At 39.0% G+C, this 19,964-nt stretch overlaps 1 protein-coding gene and 1 pseudogene across 2 annotated transcripts in view; one reads left to right on the top strand and one right to left on the bottom strand.

Annotated features, from left to right (window-relative positions):
- Positions 1–19,964, bottom strand: part of PRKN (parkin RBR E3 ubiquitin protein ligase) — a 1,330,206-nt gene that overhangs the window by 883,838 nt on the left and 426,404 nt on the right. For both annotated transcript variants that reach the window (XM_015083244.3, XM_053223338.1), the window contains exon 3: positions 18,891–19,122. In XM_015083244.3, coding sequence (XP_014938730.3) covers positions 18,891–19,122 — 232 coding nt within the window. The remainder of the gene's footprint in view (positions 1–18,890; positions 19,123–19,964) is intronic.
- Positions 12,064–12,767, top strand: LOC106985039 (proteasome maturation protein-like; annotated as a pseudogene).

The raw sequence follows: 19,964 nt of genomic DNA, 5'->3' as shown, positions 1-19,964 counted from the left end.
GCTCAAAGGTGAGCCCCAAGTAATTTAAGACACCCTCGGGAAATGTAATCACTCCAGGGTCCACTGGACAGGAGGGCTAAGTTATAGTCTCCGAGCAATCATATTTCCAAGACCATGGCATAGAGTATTTCACAGACCATAGGAGTTGAATCACTTTTATCTTTTATCACTAATTTCTCTTATCTTACAAAGTAATATATATTATTATCAAAAGTTATAATAAAACAAGTTTCAAAACAAAAATAATAAAAATAACTCATAATCCTATTGTAAGAAAAATCACTATCAACTCTTATATCTGCTTTTTTAATCTTTTTTTATATTACACATGCACACATGAAACATATATTTAGTTGTCTATTTTTTTAGACTAAGATCACACACCACTCAGTGTTCTGGAATCTACTTTTTTCATACAGCATCTTTCTATGCCATTAAATATTATTCTCCAACATCACCTTCAATTGTTATAGAGTATGCCATTTTATTGGGTTGTCAAACATTTATTTATTCAGTCCCTATGGCTGGACTTCTAGATTGTTTTCTTTCTTCTTTCTTTTTTTTTTTTTTTTGCCAATGTAAACAATGCTATGTTTGAACATCTTTATGGGCAATTCCTTGTATACATCCTTAATATGATTTTGTGATAAACTCTGAAAAGTAGACTTGCCAAGCCAAAAGGTAGAGATGTCATTTCTTCCTGTGGGACTGTAAAGTTCTAAAATAATTTCCTAACAATTTGAGGTAAGAGAAAAGTCTATGACATCTGAAAAGGACTACAATGGAAGCAAGGCTGTGTGAAGGGGGAAGAAAACTTGTTATCTGACTTTGTAAAGGACTGTCATTAAGTTGAATGTTAAGGTATGGGAAAAAGAAGCAACGTGCAGGATATCGTGATTGAAAGATGGTGGCACTAAATGATGTCATGGCAACCTCGTGCTGAGCAAAGTGCAACATTTGCGTGTGTGTTTGTGAGGTGGAGAATTTGGGAATGAGATTTAACTATATACACAGAATTTGGAAGTCTGAGTATCTGGAAATATTGACTGCAATGATTAAGCTATCTGGTTTTCTCTGACAGAAGCACTGGACCCTACTTCAGGAATCCAAACTTCTCCCGCAACTTAGAACTTCTACTTTCCAATCTCAAAGGACCATCAAAGAATGAATGAATACAGGTTTTTATTCACTTAATACATATTTATTAAGCACCTACTATGCTCCAAGCACTGTGTTGGGTACTGCAGACAGCCCAGAACAAGATGAAATACTGTCTCATGAAGTTCACTTCTCAATGGGGCTTGTACCAACTGTGTGAGCCACCCTGGTGCTCACAGTCCTACTGTATGCAGCAAACCTCTCAAATTAACTACGTTAAAAAAGAAAACCTGTTTTTCTTCATACAAACAAGAAGATTTATTTTCCATGAAGTCCATAAGAAAAAGATGCCTATGGAAATAATTTGAAGGGATTCTGGGGAAAATAACAAGTCTGAAAAATTCTGGATTGTTCTGTTAATGAAAGACAACATAAGGCTCTAATATGTTTCTCTGTAATAAGGAAAAAGTGACACAAATGTACAACCATACAGTAGCCCTAAATCACTAGTATTCCTATCACTGAAGATATGCTATATTTTATTGAGATATACTATTTCTTATGGACATAAAGAGAGTGGATTAAGCAAAGGACTCAAAGCTATGGTTCTATTTTACGAGAGTAAGTTGACACATCTCAAATACAGCAACTCCACTAGCAGTATTTATGGACACATAAAATACTCAAAAATAGATGTAATCTTTCTCATTTCATGAAAGAGAATCCTACATGGTCAATTTGAAACATGTTGTCTCACCACCTGTGGAAAAATTCCATTTCCTACTCCTCTTGGTCTATCTTCCCCCAAGATTGTATTTATTTTTCAAATATATGAAACACCACCAAAATCTCAGTGATGTCACCATGAAAGGGTAAATGCAGTAAAAGAATATCATCAAATGATTCAATGATTTCTTTAAAGAGAGGTGACTTCATAGCCATCAGCTAGAACTCAAAGAGTTCTGGTGGCTCTTTATCATCAAAATGATTATATTGGCATCAGAAACCCACACAACAGCAGCTTTTATAAATAATTGCCAGATAGAAGTATCACTCACTGAAGCTGGGTCTGTCCATTCTTTGTGACAATAAAGAAATTGCATGGCAAACAGCAGCAATCTGTGAAGACCGGCAAATCATCCTTGCCTAAACCATCCCTCCAGATTACACTGTTTGCCTTCATTGGTCAGCAGGTTAGTGAAATGTCTTCTCTTTGAAAGGCAGGACATCATGAGGATGTGTATACATCTTTTGCTTGCAGCTATGTAACGGTGGAGACTTTTAGATCCATATAAGGATCCATTCATTAGATTCGTGCAAACATCTGAAGAGAGATAGTGGCAACACTCAAGTTTCCAGAATGCTGTTCTGTCAAACAATTCTAGTCTGAAGACACGCACCCCAGTGATCAAATCTGAATCCAAGTGTGCCATTCTCTTGCTCACAGAAACATAATCTTTGTCTGCATTGCTAAGCTCAATAGTAACCTGTCCTGTTTTTAAAATTTTTTTTTAAATTTTATTTTTGAGAGAGAGAAGAAACAGAGTGTGAGTAGGAGAGGGACAGAGAGAGAGAGAGGGAGACACAGAATCCAAAGCAGGCTTCAGGCTCTGAGCTGTCAGCACAGAGCCCCACATGGGGCTCAAACCCACGACCCGTGAGATCATGACCTGAGCTGAAGTCTGGGGTTTAACTGGCTGAGCCATAGTAACCTGTGCTTAAACAGCAACCCAACAGTAACGTGTTCTTAAATTTCCCTTGTCTGTCACTTATTGACAGGGCCAGATTGATAAAGGTCCTCTGTGGTCCACTTCAGCTGACCAGTCCCCAGCTAGTCTGCTCCTTCAAATTACTGGACACAGCCAAAAGGGTTCTCTGAGCAAGTCCCAACAGAAAAAGAAAGAAAAAAACTGCATCTTATTTTTCCCCTTATTGAAACTTCCTTTCTGTCCAACTGGTTCCCGATAACTAAACACAGATCATGAAAACTAAAAGATTAATCCTATTTTCTGATGAGATACTCTCAATGTAGTATATCATCTAACAGAATATGAGAAAAAATAAACAAAAGCAAAAACAAACAAAACCCCAAAAAGCATCATCTGTGATTCAGAGTTGGAAGATGATGACAATGTAAAATTTTAGGAAAATAGGCAGAAGAAATTTTGTTCCTGATGTCATTCTTCATTATCCCAGAACATCCACTATGCTAACTTAGTTCCAAATACACAGTGGAAGTGACCAACATCTAAAATTAAATTTTTTTTTTCAACGTTTATTTATTTTTTTTGGGACAGAGAGAGACAGAGCATGAACGGGGGAGGGGCAGAGAGAGAGGGAGACACAGAATCGGAAACAGGCTCCAGGCTCTGAGCCATCAGCCCAGAGCCCAACGCGGGGCTCGAACTCACCGACCGCGAGATCGTGACCTGGCTGAAGTCGGACGCTTAACCGACTGCGCCACCCAGGCGCCCCTAAAATTAAATTTTAATTAATGAATTAAAGTGAAATGAAACCCCAACTTCAAAACCACAGTAAAGACAGAATGCAGTCTTGCGAGCAGGCAGGATGGCATGGGGGTGTAGCTCCTGTTTTTTTCTGATTTAAATCAGGAAGCTCTGAATCTATAAACCTGCACTGGTTTTAGAGCCCGGGCCCAACATCAGGGCTGTTGATCATGTGAGCCGGAAAGCAAGAGGATAACAAAACCAGGCAACGGTTAAGTCACGTTTTGTATGTGCCAAGCACTGGCCAAGCTCTGCCAAGCTCTGTTCTGAGCACTGGTCACAAAGTAGCTGGAATGAACAGTGTGAGGTAGGTAATTTCGTTATCCGTGTAAACGAGGAATCCAAGGCCTAGCACCTTGAGAAAACCGGGGCTTCTCAAACTTTACTGCGCGCCATTTGCCTGAGGACCCTTTTTAAAAACACACAGTTGGTGATTCAGCAGGTCTGGGATGGAGCCTTCCTGACAAAGTCCTGAGTGACGATGCTATTGCTGGTCTACAGACCAGAATGAGAGTGGCAGAAAGTTAACTGTTGAAGGTCACGGAAGCGGTAAGAAGCAGAGCTGGGATGTGGCTCGGTCAGCCTGGCTCATCGCCACTAAACGTAGCATCTGTGTCACAGACGTTTCACACGCAGGGGTGCTGTGGCCCAAGGATTAGAACAAATAAATGCCTGTCACCTTTTCCTATGGCACTTGCCAGCAACAACCAATATTTATTAAGGGCCTACCATGTAACAGGCACTGTGGGAAACAGAACATAAAAACTATTCCCTGGCCTAACGGATATTTATTTAATCCACTAGACAAACAATTGACCATTTGATTGATTCCCTTCTAATTACAATTCCATTGGTTGAACATTTTGATTAGTTTAATTATCATACACAAAGAAAATAGAGCATTAACTTGCAAAGAATCAGAGTACACTAACACACTTCTAACACCAAAGGTAGTCAATTTAATTCCATCTCTGGGGACTGAGGAAGAAATTTTTAGATATTACAGAGCTTCAGCGGTATCAATTGGGTAATAAATTATAGCTCAATTAGACTTAGAACGTGTAGGAGTTTGGGGGGCCCCTGGGTGGCTCAGTCGGTTAAGTGTCCAACTTCAGCTCAGGTCATGACCTCAGCATTTGTGAGTTCAAGCCCCATGTCGGGCTCTGTGCTGACAGCTCAGAGCCTGGAGACTGCTTCGGATTCTGTGTCTCCCTCTCTCTCTTCCCCTCCTTGGCTCGCCCCCTGTCTCTGTCTCTCTCTCTCCCTCTCAAAAATAAATAAACACACAAAAATTTTTTTTTTTAAAAAAGAAGGTGTAGGAGTTTGGGCCTGATTCTATGGAATTACCTAGAAAAAATTTAAAAAACAAAGTTCTCATAGTTTTGTTTTGTTTTCACTTGTAATGAGTGTTTCAATTTCTGTTATAAAATGGACATTTTGCTAATTCCTATTTTCATTACTAGGTAGAACAAAGGTTCTTGAATTACGTGTAAATCTCTTGGAAGCTACCGTTTATACAAAATAACACCTTCAACAAAACATCCACAGAATTTCCATTAGTCTTCATTTATTCAGAACAAATTCAGAAAGTTTTAAGAGTTTATTATAGGCAGCCAATTCCCACCACTTAATTTGTAATTTTTCTCTTTATCTTCCTTGTAACAAATCAAGAAAATGGAATCCAGCAGCCTGCCCGCATTTTTGGCACAGTCTGCATTAATTAGAACACTTCAACGATTCCCAAGACGGACCTCACCGGCTATAAATATCCTGCCTCGGCTCCCACTCTCCTGTCAAGTGCAAATCTTCCCATCTTGGCACATGCCCAGGGTCCTCCGAAGGACCTCGGAGCTCAAAGAGCAAAAAATGTAAATGCTTTACTTGGTGGGCATTAGACCCGTAGGAGACAGATGACCGCGCTACCCACGGTGGGGCCTTTAGAGCGCACAGTCACGTCAGCCCCATTTAGTCCAGGGCACGACTTCTCCCTTTCCTTTTTAATCAAAATATTCCCTTGCAGAGGTGACATCAGAAGAATCGATACCTCTGAGGTCCCTGGCGAGCACCCCTGTCATCTCCCACCACGACCCCCTGGAGTTCATTTTTAACTGCTTGTGTTTTACAACCATCGCAAAGGACAAAACACTTCTAACAGAGTCATGTGTTAGGCCACACCAGAAGCACGGGTGGAAAGGCCAGCCTTGGTTTCTCTCCTTTCTTCCCGCAGGGAGCCCACTCCCCACTCAGCCGGTGAGTCATGGATGGCGTGAATTGCTCACTCACGCGGCTCTGGGCTTTCCCTCTCAGATTCTCTGTCACACAGAGGACACACGGGTGCTCCATCCAGCTCTACCTGACTACCCAACTCTTCTCCATTTCCAAGTACTTAAGAAAGAAAATGCAAGATGTGGGGAGACCTTCTTAAATACCAGAAGATAGGAGGGATGTGACAAAAAGGTTATCATGGCCATTTGGGTCACTGAAGGTTTTGGCGTCCAGAGCTCTCCACAACAGGAGCTCACTCCCCAAGCCCCAACCACCTTTGCAACGTCATCAGTCCTCCGAACCTGTTGTAGGTCATGGTCACCAGCCATGGTCATCACTGGCAGGACACTACACAAGCTTGTCCCCCTTTGAGTGTGACCAGCCCCTCACCACCTCCTCCAAAGCCCCCATTCTCTGCTAGCCACAGACAAGTCCTTCCGGACTCTCAGAGCCCATCTTCCAAAGCACCATACTGCTTTGATTTGCCTTTTTTGTTCAGAACTCACTCCACTTAAATTGTATACATATATCTTCTAAACTGTGAGCTACTTGAGGGTCTGGTTCTTCTCATTAACCCCTGTATCTCCCGTTGCTGGTTTATTATACATACGAAGTTCTCCAAAGTTCTGACACATGCTACGACATGGATGGGCCCTGGAGACATCATGCTAAGTGAAGTGAGCCAGTCACAAAAAGACAACCACAGTATGGCTTCACTCATACGAGGTGTCTAGAGTAGTCAAATTCATAAGAAATAGAAAGTAGAAGGCTGGCTGCCAGATGCTGTGGGGAGGAGGGATTAGGGAGTTATTTCGAGGGTATGTAGGGTTTCAGTTCTGCAATATGGGAAAGTTCTGGAGATGGGTTACACAACAGTGTAACTATGCTTAACTCTACTGAGCTATACATTTAGGACTGACTAAGATGGCTCCTGTGTTCTTTACCACATGAGAGTAATAAAAAGTACTCAGAAGGTGAGCTGATGACAAATGCAGGAACTGACTGCTCTGTATGGAGGGCTCAGTTATCCCTAGCCACCCCTTTACCAAGTTGTGACTGCTTCCGGGTAACAAGTATTTCCAGTACTCTGCTAACCCCACATTGCACGCTGCTCTCCACACACAATTATTAACCATTTTACCCACAGGCGTGATAAATGGGTTCAAGAGTTGTAAGGGCTATATTTTATATGTTGAATAATACTTCATGGCCATATGACAATATATGTACCACCATCCATGTTCCAGCCAATGGAAGTACGAAGTGTATGAGACTTACTCGCTTTTGATGAGCACACTTTCAAAGTGGTGAACAAAACCATGACAAGTAAACACACTACGGTAGATATAAAGCACAATCAACAGGAAGCAACAACTCATTCTGCTTTTGGAACAGTGTTCAGACTTCTTGGAAAGGAATATAGGACGATCCTCCCCACACACACCTCAAAAACCCACCCAAAATATGTCATGCTGGCAAAATTACCGCTACTGTGCAGTATCATTTTCCATATTTTCACTTATAATATTGAAAGAGCATGTTATAGCAAAAATGTCTATGTTGGAGAAAAAAATAAGTTCTTGGCAAAATCGTAATGTATTTTTTATAATTTTACAGGATAGCAACCTTAAGTTGCTCTCATATGACTGCCAAAATTTTGTTGTTTCCGGGAAGGTTTACACAAGAGACTCTCCTTAAAGCTGTTTGATGCACCAAGAAATCCACACTCTTGGGCTTAAAGTCATTAGCGTGTCTTATGCATATTTTCAAGTTCTTGAGATTTGATTTTGGATCAAATGAGAATTAAATCTGAAGTTTATCACTCTATTTCATTAGTAGGCCTCCATGACTGATGTGTATTTGGCAGATGTTAACTAATTTATAATCCTGTAAATAATGTTTGTCTTATACTACATTCAACCACTGGCTAAAAAAAAATGCTGATAAGAACATATTCTCTGATAATCATGATATATCTACAGTGAGTATCCAGAGCTCAAGCCTTAAAAGCAATTACATTTTTTAATAGACTTTGTTACTTACAGTAGTTTTAGATTGACAGTGAAACTGAGCAAAAAGTACAGAGTTCTCATAGACACCCCTCCCCAACACACACACACAACTTGTTCCACTACCAATACTCCACAGCAGAGTAGCCACATTTGTCTTAGTCGTGATCCTACACTGACACACCATTATCACTCCAAATCCACAGTTCACACGAGGGCTCCTTTTGGTGTTGTATATTCTATGGGTTTTGACAAATGTATACGGACATACATCCACCATTATAGTATTATACAAACTAGTTTCTATGTCCTAAAATATCCTGTGCTCTGCGTGTCCGTCCTTCCCTCTCCCCAATCCCTGGCAATCTGTATAGACACAGATCTTCACTGTATCTGTAGCTTTCCAGAATGTCATATAATTGCAATCACATAGTATGTAGGCTTCTCAGATGGGCTTCTTTTACCTGGTACTATGCACTTAAATTTCCTCCCTGTCTTTTCACGGCTTGATAGCTCATTTCTTTTTAGCCCTGAATATTATTATTTCTGGATGGACCACGTTTCATCTGTTCACCTTTGGAAGGATCATGGTTGCTTCCATGTTTGGGCAATTATAAATAAAGCTGCTATAAAAGTCTGCACGCAGTTCATTGCATAGACATACATTTTCAATTCAGTTGGGTAAACAGCAAGTTTTAGCTGCTATGTTGTATGGTAAGAGTGTGTTTAATTTTGTAAGAAACTGCCTTCAAAATGGCCATACCATTTCATTTCCACCGGCGATGAATAGCAGTCGGTGTTGCTCTGTTCCCTCATCAGAATTTGGTGTTCTCAAGAGTTTTGGATTTAGGCTATTCTAATGAGTGTGTAATGGTATGTCATCATTTCAAACTGTGATTTCCTAATGACATATGATATTGAATATCTTTTCTTATGCTTATTTGCCATCTATATAAATTCTTTGGTAAGGTGTCCACATCTTTTGCCTATTTTTTAATTGGTTTGTTCATTTTACTGCCGGGTTTTAAGAATTCTCTGTATATTTTGGATAACAGTCAATCAAATGTGACTTTTGCAAATATTTTCTCCCAATCTGTGGCTCGTCTTCTTATTCTCTTGACATTGTCTTTCACAGAGGAGAAATTATTCATTTTAACGAAGTTCAGCTTATCATTTATTTCAAAGATCGTGCCTTTGGTGTTGTATCTAAAAAGTCATCACCATATTCAAGGTCATCTAGGTTTTCTCCCATGCTATATTCCAAGGTTTTTATAGTTTTATGTTTTACATGTAGGTCTAAGATCCATTTTGAGTTAATTTTTGTGAAAAGTATAAGATCTGTATCTAGATTTTTTTCAAGACATGGGTGTCCAGTTATTCCAGCACCACTTGTTCAAAAGATTATCTGTTCTCCATCCTATCGCCTTTTCTCATTTCTTAGAGATCAGCTGACCATATTTACGTGGGATTGTGTCTAGGATTTCCATTTTATCCCATTGATCTATTTGTCTATTCTCCCACCAATACTATACTGTCTTGATTATTGTAGCTTTATAGCATGTCATAACAAGGAGCAGCCTCAATCCTCTGTCTGTTCTTCTTCAATATTGTGTTGGCTATTCTGGCCTCTCCATATAACTTTAGGATCGGTTAATCAATATCCACAAAATAACTTGCTGGCATTTTGATTGGACTTGTGTAGATCAAGTTGGGAAGCTAACATCTTGGCAATACTGAATCTTCTTTTCCTTGACCATGAAATGTCTCTGTATTTTTTAGTTCTCTGATTTCCTTCAAAAGAGCTGTGTGGTTTTCCTAATTATAAATGCTGTACATATTTTGTTAGGTTTATATCTAAGTGTTTCATTTTGAGGGGTGCTAATGTAAATGTTACTGCATTTTAATTCCATTTGTTCATTGCTGGTCTGTAGGAAAGCAATTAACTTTTGCATATTAATTTTGTATCCTGCAACCTTGATATTAGTTCCAGGAATTGTCTGTTTCTTTCTTTCTTTCTTTCTTTCTTTCTTTCTTTCTTTCTTTCTTTCTTTCTTTCTTTCAGATTTTCTACATAGACAATCATGTCATCTGTAAACAAAGACAGTTTTATGTCTTCTTCCCAACTGGTTGCCTTTTATTTCCTTTTCTTGTCTTATTTTATAGCTAGAACTTCCAGTATAATGTTGAAAGGATTGGTGAAGGCCATTTATACTTTTTTTTTATATTTGTCTATCTTTAATTTTTTTTCTATAAAATGTCATTGAGTTATATTTCAAAAGTCATCTTTCATTTAGTAAGAAGATATATGCTTATTTTATAGTAAAATGTTCTTCATTACTAATGAAATGCTTTCTTAGTAAGCTGAGGCAAAAAGACTTGAAAGAATTGGATAAAATTAGCAAGTGTTTTATTTTTAAAAAGAGAAAAAAAGGAGGTGCGCCTGGGTAGCTCAGTCAGTTAAGCATCTGACTCCTGATTTTGGCTCAGGTCATGATCTTGTGCTTTGTGCATTCTATCCTCGCATCAGGCTCCACACTGACAGTGTGAAGCCTGCTTTGGATTCTCTCTCTGCCACCTTCCTTCTCTCATTCTTTCTCTCTCTCCCTCTCTTTTTCTCAAAAAAAAAAAAGTTAAAAAAGAAAAAGAAAAAAATGGTACACCATGTGATATAAAAACTGAGTTTTAAAATTTGACTACTTGAAGGGCGTGGCGGTGGCTCAGTTGGTTGAGCATCCAATCTCGATTTTGGCTTAGGTCATGATCTTGTGGTTCGTGAGATCGAGCCAAGAGTTGGGCTTTGCACTGACAACATAGAGATTCTCCCTCTCTTCTTCTGCCCCTCCCCCACTCTCTCTCTCTCCCTCGCTCTCTTATTCTCTCTCTAAAATTAGGAAAAAAAGTAAGAACAGTATCTCAGAAACATAGCAAAAATTTGATTACTTGACTATAATTAATTTAACATGATTCTTCAAAATGACTTATTGTCACACTGTGTCTACTGTTTATAATCAAAATGTCCAGAGCAAATGCAGAAACTCATTCTTTCTTCCTGATATCTATATTTTGAGGAGTATAGGCTACTGGATACTTCAAACACAAGCTCTGGAGTAAGACAATTCTTGGTAAAATCTTGCCTTGTCTGAATCCATTCTTCAAATAGTCTGATGCTATTAGCTCTCTATAATGAGGATAATGATATTGCTTACCTAGTGGGGCTTCTAAAGAATTAAACAAGACATTCATGGGAAAGAATGCTTAGTACAGTGCCAGGTTCACAGCAAGCACTCAGAGATGTTGACCATTATTATTACCACTACTTCCTGATGTTATTGGAATTAGCATATTTCTAGGATTCACAAGCAGCCAATTCAAAAGGCAGCTGACTTAGCCAATTCCATAAATCAGATCTCACTCTACTGCATGGCTCAGAACTCTTCCAGCGGCTCCCTTCTCATCAGGGTGAACCTTAAGATCTACCACCCTGTATGCAACTTGCCCCCATCTTGACCCCCTTATGACTTCCCTTCTTCTTTTTGTTATACACTCCTTCTGCCCCTGTCTTGGTGGCTTCCTTGCATTCCAAGCCTTGGATCCATACCTGGCTCTCTTTCTGCCTGAGATCCCTCTGTGGATGCTCTCCTGAAATGTCACTTCATCAGAAAGGCCTTCTTAGTACCTTATACAAGACAGCACCCTTTCTAACACTCTCTACTCCCTTTACTCTGGTAAATTTTTCTCCAGAGGACATATAATTACTAGTTATTTGTTTCTTTGTGTATTACCTGCTCCCCAAGTAGAATGAGATCCAACCAGGTAGGCATTTCTTCTGATTCTATTTCCCACTACATCCTTGCACCTAGAATTATGCCTGGCAGAAGGTGGAGATTCACTGACTTTTTGCTATGTAGTAAATTAACTGTAAATTAATGACAAATATTAGAGAATATTGCAATTTTTTTCTCTAGGCCCAACAGCTTCATATTATCTGATTGTCAGGAGGTGATGAATGGCTCCACATTAAGGAAAAAAAGATGTTACATGAGAACTTAGTTCATGCATGGGTACCTTGGAGCTCAGAAGTAGCTTACTCAATGTTCTTAATCAAATGCTTACAAATTAATGCATTTTATACATTCACGATATTTGAAGCAATATAAGTTCTTATTTAGGGTATTGTTACTCAGGAAACAGAAGTGAGCAGTGGGGCCGGCTGAGGGTAACGGGGCTGAGAGGCTGTTCACTGAGCAAGTTGAACATGAATGCCAGAGGGCTTGGATCTCAGCTAAAGGACAGCATTCCAGTTGCTGAACTTTCAGCAAGTGGACCTTTTGAAAGCCATGCTCTTCTTCAAAAAGGTCTTCCTTGTGTGAAAAATGAACTTTTGCCTACTCATCCTCTTGAATTATCAGAAAAAAAAATTCCAGCTCAACCAAGATAAAATGAATTTTTCCACACTGAGAAAAATCCAGGGTCTGTTTGCTCCACTCAAATTACAAGTGGGATTCAAGGCAGTGCATCAGGTTCAGCGTCTTCCATTTCCTCCAAGCTCAAAACTTTAACTGGGTATTTTGAGGGGTCATGATGAGACTCTTGCATTTGAGGATATTCCTAATGACCCGTCACAAAGTGAACTAATGGGAGAACAACCCTTGATGGTGGAATATAAACTGGGTTTACTGTAATCTGTTGTGATGATGTTCATGAAAATAGAGGGGCTGCATCTTGTTTACAGTCCTCTTTTTACTATAATTTGATGTACACCACATTAAAAGTACTGACACATGAGAATTCTTGCCAAAATAGTGTCTGCGATCATTTGAAATTATTTGGGTCTTTGGTCTATTGCCATGTGACAGTTGAAAGCACTAAAGGGAGATGGTTTTAAAACTCCCAATTTGGTGCCTGGGTGGCTAAGTCAGTTAAGCGGCCAACTTCGGCTCAGGTCATGATCTCACAGTTCGTGAGTTCGAGCCCCCCATCGGCTCTGTGATGACAGCTTGGAGCCTGGAGCCTGCTTCGGATTCTGCCTCTCCCTCTCTCACTGCCCCTCCCCTGCTCATGTTCTCTCTCTGTCTCTCAAAATAAATAAACATTTTACAAAATTAAAAAAAAAAAACCTCCCAATTTATATGAAAACAGTATATGTCTTTAAAAGACTGTTGCTAATAAGTATTTTAAAACTGTGTACACATCTACAATGCAACCTATTCTCTGGGTATTCTATAAATTTAGTTTTGAAACCATTATCAGCATTTGAGTCTGCAACCTTCATAGTGTCTTTCAGAATAAACTTCTGTAACTGATTTTAGTGGCAACACTTCAAATTAAGTACAAAGCAAAGTGTTTACATTTTACCTTGTTTCAGTATAGCTCATTAATATTCACAATAATAATATTGGCTATATTGGTGCTATTTTAGAATTATAGCTATTCTTTGATTCTTTGAGGTTGAAAGTATATGTTCAAAGGTTTTGATTTTGATGTTGTCTTTAAAGTGAAAATTTAAGGAAAGCAACCAGGATATGTTGATTAAAAAAAAAAAAAAGGATATTGTTACTCAAAGCATGGCTGCTGGAGCCACACTTAGAGCAGGAACCAGAGTGCAGAGAAATGCAGATTCTCAGCCTTGACGCCACATTGACTGGGCTGGCGCAGCCCTCACGGGACTCTGCTGAGTGCTATGTCTTGAGAACCACTCCTCTAAGGGACACTTGGATGATCCATTTGAGTTCCTTGAGTCCCACTCATAAACCACAATATAACATGTCCTAGATTCTAAGTACAGATCATATGATTACTTTGGTTATTAATGTAGAACATGACATTGTCTCTCATATTAATCCGTTATCTTTTGCCATCTTTAAATACCTAAAAAATACCTTCCAGGGTTTCCAGAAGTTCAGATTTGTTTCAGCTACTTGTGTGGCTACCGCCCAGCTATTCACCCTTTAAAACCCTCCTGAGTTCAGCCAGCACCTAAATTCTTCCTTCTCTGATTTGAACACCCTAGAAACAAGAACAAAGTTGGTTTATTTCTCTTAAATTTCTTTCTTTGAGGCAGAGTTTTTCAAACACGTTGTAACAAGGGATTTTCTTTTCCCAAAATGAAACATGCTATAGATGGGTTATATGTGAAACTGATAAATAAGAGACTGTGCTTGGCTGCCATGGGTTGGCTTGGTTTGTCCACTGTCTTCCCCCGACCTGCCTCCTTCCTCCCACCTAGTTGAGGCCACTAGGCAGGACCCACAGTTGTAAGGTTGGAAAACCTCTGCTATCAGGCATAGTTTCTCCAAGTGTGGTCAGCCCAGGATTTCTGGGCCTTTCTCCCACCCACCTGAATAAGAATTAGTTTTAAAATAGCAGGGAATGAGCATCCACAGGTGACTCTTCTGCACACTGGAGTGAATCATTGTTCTAGAAACTCTACACTGTCTTTTTTAGCAAAGAAAAATAATCATGTAAGCACACGGTTTGCCCACAGTTGTTCCAAAGAATCCCAATCAAGAGACTAAATTCATATGAATACTGAAATTACCAAGGTATTTTAAAAAGTGTTGTCAAATGATTAAAGCATTAATTCTAAAAGTTAAATATACAGAAATTATGATGTATGCCTTACTACATTGACCATTTTAAATAATTTAGTAAACATTTGTCATCAGTCTTCTAGGAGATGTTGGGGGAAACTATAATGAACTAGATGGATGTCCTGTCTTCAATAAGAAGGAGTATATGCTGAGAACCTGTATATAATTGAAACCAGTAGAAGGTATAAGACTTCTGAAAAGGAGATGATTCTTCCCAGGTTGAAGATGAAGGGATGACTTTTTGTAGTTCAATTTTAAGTTTAACACAGAGTTAAGTCTTAAAGTTGACCTGGGACAACCCATCTCTCCTTTCCCTATCCTTTCCAGATTCTACAAAACTAGCACATGCCCCTCACACACAGAATGCAGGGTTCCAGCAGAGCTCATTCCTGGTCTGGGGCCGGGGCAGGGGGAGGGGAGAATCCCATAAGGATGCCACCCCTGCCATTTACCTGGTGCATCCACAAGTGGTACATTGGCCAGTCCCCAGCCCTGCAAAATGCACACAGGTAACAGGCCACCAGTCAGTGGGCTAATGAGAACAAGATGATCAGAGAGAAGTCAGATGTAACCGATGGAGGTTGATGTGGGAAGTCTAACTAAACAGTCTCGTCATGGAGCATACAATACTCTGAAGGCTCCAACTATGGTGGTGTTGGCATTTTCAATATTGCATACATTAATAAAAGCTTATTTAATCTCTTGTTTGGGTTGAAAGAACTACACATTTCAATTAAAAATATGAAGTGGATGTTAAACATTTTGTAGAATTTTCTGAGAGCCTACTGGTATCTAAATCCCTATGGTAAAAGAATATTTTCTTAGCTAAAAGGATTATGGTCTAGAAAGACATAAATTGAAGGTAACAATAATGCCAAATTTATTCATCATTAAATAAAACTGAAGAAGACTAAAAGCAATTTTATAATAAGAAGAAACCATAAGATTTGCTTTTAGTCTTCAGGTAAACACCACTGATGAGATGGTACAGTCAGATACATTAAACTGATTGAAATGTGTGAATAAGTACAAAGGATAATTATTCTACTAATATTATTAATGTTCAGATGATAAATATAAAGGTTTGATCTTGCTCTAAAGAACATAATCTTTTTAATTTTTGAAAAAAATTATTTTTGAAAATCATACTAAATAACCAGTTCATTTTTTTGCTAACATAATGAATCCAATTTGTTGACCCATAAATAAATATTTCAAAGGTATATAAATATATAGTTTAATTATATTTAATGTATATTTTAACTCTCAAATATATCCTGCTTGGGCAAAGTACATTATTTGGTTACCCTGCTAAACAATAGATGTAAATGTTTTGGACCTTATGATTTGAAATTTTGCATCAACTGTATCTTACTGAACATTATTTGCAATTTACAACCCATTATAAGAATACAGCATTAATTATTTATCCATCCTCCTATTTAAAGACAGCTATGTCATTTCTTTTTTTTTTAAGTTTTTAATTTTTTTTTTTTAAAAAGAGAGAACATACACCTGTGGCTCATGCATGAGCAGGGGAGGGGCAGAGAGAGAGGGAAGAATCCCAAGCAGGCTCTGCACTCAGATAATGACCTGAGCCAGAACCAAGAGTCAGACGTTTCACCGACTGAGCCAACCGGATGCCCCAGCTTTGTCATTTCTCTTTATTCACAAACTTCAGGGGTCTCATGATGGTCATCTACATGGGTGTCTCCTCACTACTCTGAGTTCTAGAAAATGAATATCTGGAAATCCATTAATGACTGTGAAGCTGTGCATTGTTCTCTATGATGGCTGAATCAATTAACATCCTTATCATCATGTACCAAAGTACTTTCTGCCCTAAATCCTAACCAATACTTGGTATCGTCAAACTTTTAAATATTGGCCCATCAGGTAGGCTGCAGCGATACAATATTGTTGGAATATTAATTTCTCTGATCATTAATGAGATCTTGAATGTATTTCCATGTTAATTGATCACTGTTTTCTCCTAAATGTCATTTTATCTACTACTATGGTTCCTCCTGTTTTTGTACCCATCAAACTAATGTTATTTTTTATATCAATGTTCATTTAGACTGATCCATATTTACCCTTGTATTTTCTGAGCAAGGTCTCTATATCTCTTTTGGTCACCCTGGGTTCAAACCACCCCTCCCTGTTGTGAATAACATTCTTTCAGACTGAGTACAAATACTCTCAGTGTTTGTCTGAAAGCGTCTTTATTTGCTTCTCACTTTTAAGCAATAATTTTGTAAGGTATTTTAGGTTTAGAATTCTAAGTTAACAAGTATATCCTCCTCAGTCATTTGATATGACTCCACTGTCATTTTTCTTCCATTATTTCTGCCAGGATCGATTCAAATTATTACTGCATTGCAAGTAATCTATTTTCTTCATTTGATTTTAAGATCTCTTTTTCCTTGTTCTTTTACTTTCTTTACTTTAAAAATTTTTTTAAATGTTTATTTATTTTTAGAGAGAGACAGAGACAGAGTGTGAGTAGGAGAGGGGCAGACAGAGAGACACAGAATCTGAAGCAGGCTCCAGGCTCTGAGCTGTCAGCACAGAGCCCAACACAGGGCACGAACCTATGGACGTGAGATCATTACCTGAGCCAGTCAGATGCTTAACCGACTGAGCCACCAGGTGCCCCTAGTCTTTTACTTTCTTTATAAAGTGAATTTATTTTTGTTTATCTTGATTAAGACCAACTGAGTGGAGGTTTTTTTGTCTGTTTGTTTGTTTTTGCTTTGTTTTGTTTTATCATGCTTGGGACCGTGTACTCTTGAATCAGGATTCTCAGTCATTCTCTTATTAAACTGTCTCTCTTCCATTCTGTATTCTCCTATAATGAAATTTCTATCAGAAATATGTTTAGCCATCTCATTCTAAACCCCTAGTCTCTGAAAAGCATTGTTTTACCTTTTAATCTATACCACATTATGGAAAAATTCCTTCATATCTATCTTGCAGTTCACAAATTCTCTTTGGCATTGACGAACTTGCTGTTTTAACCCATCCACTGAGAATTTTTTTTTTAATTCCAGTAGCTAAAATTATGTTTTATTTAATAGCTATATTTTTCTATTATGTTTGTTTTCTGATTTAGGTTTCTATTTTTTGTATGCTTTAATTAACATAACATGTATGTGTTTTGTGTTTTGTTTCAAATTGCTGTTTTATTTTCTCAAGTTTTAGGGGAAACCAATCATATACATCACGCACACCATAAATCTGAGTCTGATACTTATATTAACTTCCCATTCTGGATCACACAGGAACTGCAAAGGTTTAGATGTATCTCAGTTTCCTCCACATATATATATTTTTTCATTCTGCTAAGTGCTCAGTGTATGTAAAGGACAGCTTTCCTCCCCTGAACAACCTCCTGAAGGCCACCAGGGTATCAGCTCATGCACCTAAATTCTGGGTTTATCCATTCCTCTATACAAAGATAACTGCTATGTCTACTTTTTCACTTGTCTTTGGAAATTTTTTCTTTTTATAATCTCATCTATGATTTTTTAAAGTTTGTTAAATTTTACTTAGTGAAATTAGCAGGAGACATTTCATATTATTTTAAGCCTCCACCTTGCTAGTTCCTGAACTCTGTGACACTGTGAAATCCACAACGGCCTCGAACTGCCTATGTCCTCACTCATTGTACGTGAGAGAGAAATGCACATATAACTTATAAAATCAGTTATCATTTGTGTTTTCTGTCACACATAGTCAAAAATAATCCTGATATACCTTTGACTATTTAGATTGGAAAACAGAGGACTAAGGGAGACACATTAATATTGTCAAAATAACAAAGGAATTGCCATCCTTGCTAAATAAAAGCACTTTTGAAATGGGCTGCTACGTAGACAGAAGGAACACCCTTTCACACAAAGGGTGTTATTGACATTGTAATGGGTTGCCTTGGCACCTGCAAATGACTAGAATTGCCTCTATACTTCTCTTTCTGCTTTTTAAAATTTCTCTACATCATCAGAAACATAATAAACCAAAATGTATTTTAGGGAAATAAGAAATAGAAAAGGGAGGCAAACGTTGAGAAGGACATACATGCACCTTCATCACATATTCTGACCCAAGCACAATACATCACATTTCCACTCCACTCCTAGTTTCTCAAAATAAATAAAAATAAAGTAAAATGCTATTATCATAGTCCTGACGTCTCCTCCATCCCTCACCTTCATTCTCAACCTGAAAACCCTGTTTTATTGCATTTATTAAATGTATTCATCTCAAATTTTATGGCCAAGTACCGTCCTCCCAGCGATGTCACCCTCCAGTAATCTAGAACTTACCATGAACCAACTATGCACGTGTTGAGGCCCTTCTCTGTGGAGACCTGCTACACAAAGTGCTCTACTAGCCACAGACTGAGTTTGTACAATTACCTGGCCTTCCAGCTGGCAGGGTCTCCTCACGGTCATTATTCAGGATCACAGCCAGACCCACCGAGTGCGCAGGGAGGACCGAGCTGCTGAGGTCCACACGGGTCAAGCTCTCAGGCTCTCTCCTCGAGCCCTCCAGGGCGTTTTGTGGGCCGTCACCTCCTTCCCTTTCTGGGCCTTTTCTCCAGGGTCTCAGCACAACATGAACGATGCTCTGCTGGTCCAGGTCACAGCTCTATGTGGGAGCAAGGCAGAAACAGACCAGAACGCGCAAGCTTTAAAATGCCAAGTAAGGTTCGCCTTGTCCTCCATTCCAGAGTACGCGAAAGACTCTAAAATCTGTTTAGGTCCAAGGCTGCACGAAATCACGGAACTTAAGAAAACAGCCATGTGTGACTGATCACATTAGATACACTTCTGTCATCAGGGCGACAGAACTCACGCGTGTGTGTGTTACGCACACAACACTGTACTGGGGCCACAAACCGAAATGTGGGGATAAAGGGAACAGGGCGATAGAAAACTAGGGTAATATCCAAAGCGACATGAAATGTACCAGGACAAAAAGGAACCGCACTGCACACAGCAGCACAGTGAAAAGCAGTACTCTTTTAAAACTGGCTTATTTCAGAAGTGATGTGTCCTCCCAACTATCAGATATAAATACTTGCATTTGTCTCCATTCACAAAAGCTCAGAGAGTTGGTTATTGTCAATTACAGGGCGTCTTTCTCTACAATTTAAAATTACTGGGTTTATGGTAAACTCCACACGCACCCCCATGTCACCGGCAAACACACAAGCACAGCGATGGGGAAGCAGGGGAACGGCAGACCCAGGCCACCCCAGCAGTCATCCACTGTTCCTGCCAATTTCACAATTAACATCAGCGACCATTTGCAAAAATGTTCTGGGTCAATATATTGATGTGTATGAACAGGAGACTTGAAAATTTAGTAGAATTAAAGTTAGAAGTCAGCTAATTTACTAGGACAAAAACTAGACTACCTGAGATCAAAGCCAGGTCTCAGAATACCTAATGGAGGGGGCACCTGGGTGGCTCAGTGGGTTAAGGGTC

The sequence above is a fragment of the Acinonyx jubatus genome, chromosome B2, assembly GCF_027475565.1.
Source record: "Acinonyx jubatus isolate Ajub_Pintada_27869175 chromosome B2, VMU_Ajub_asm_v1.0, whole genome shotgun sequence".
Classification (NCBI taxonomy): domain Eukaryota; kingdom Metazoa; phylum Chordata; class Mammalia; order Carnivora; family Felidae; genus Acinonyx; species Acinonyx jubatus.
Note: the sequence above shows the minus strand (reverse complement) of the source record. Positions and strands in the feature narration are given on the sequence as shown.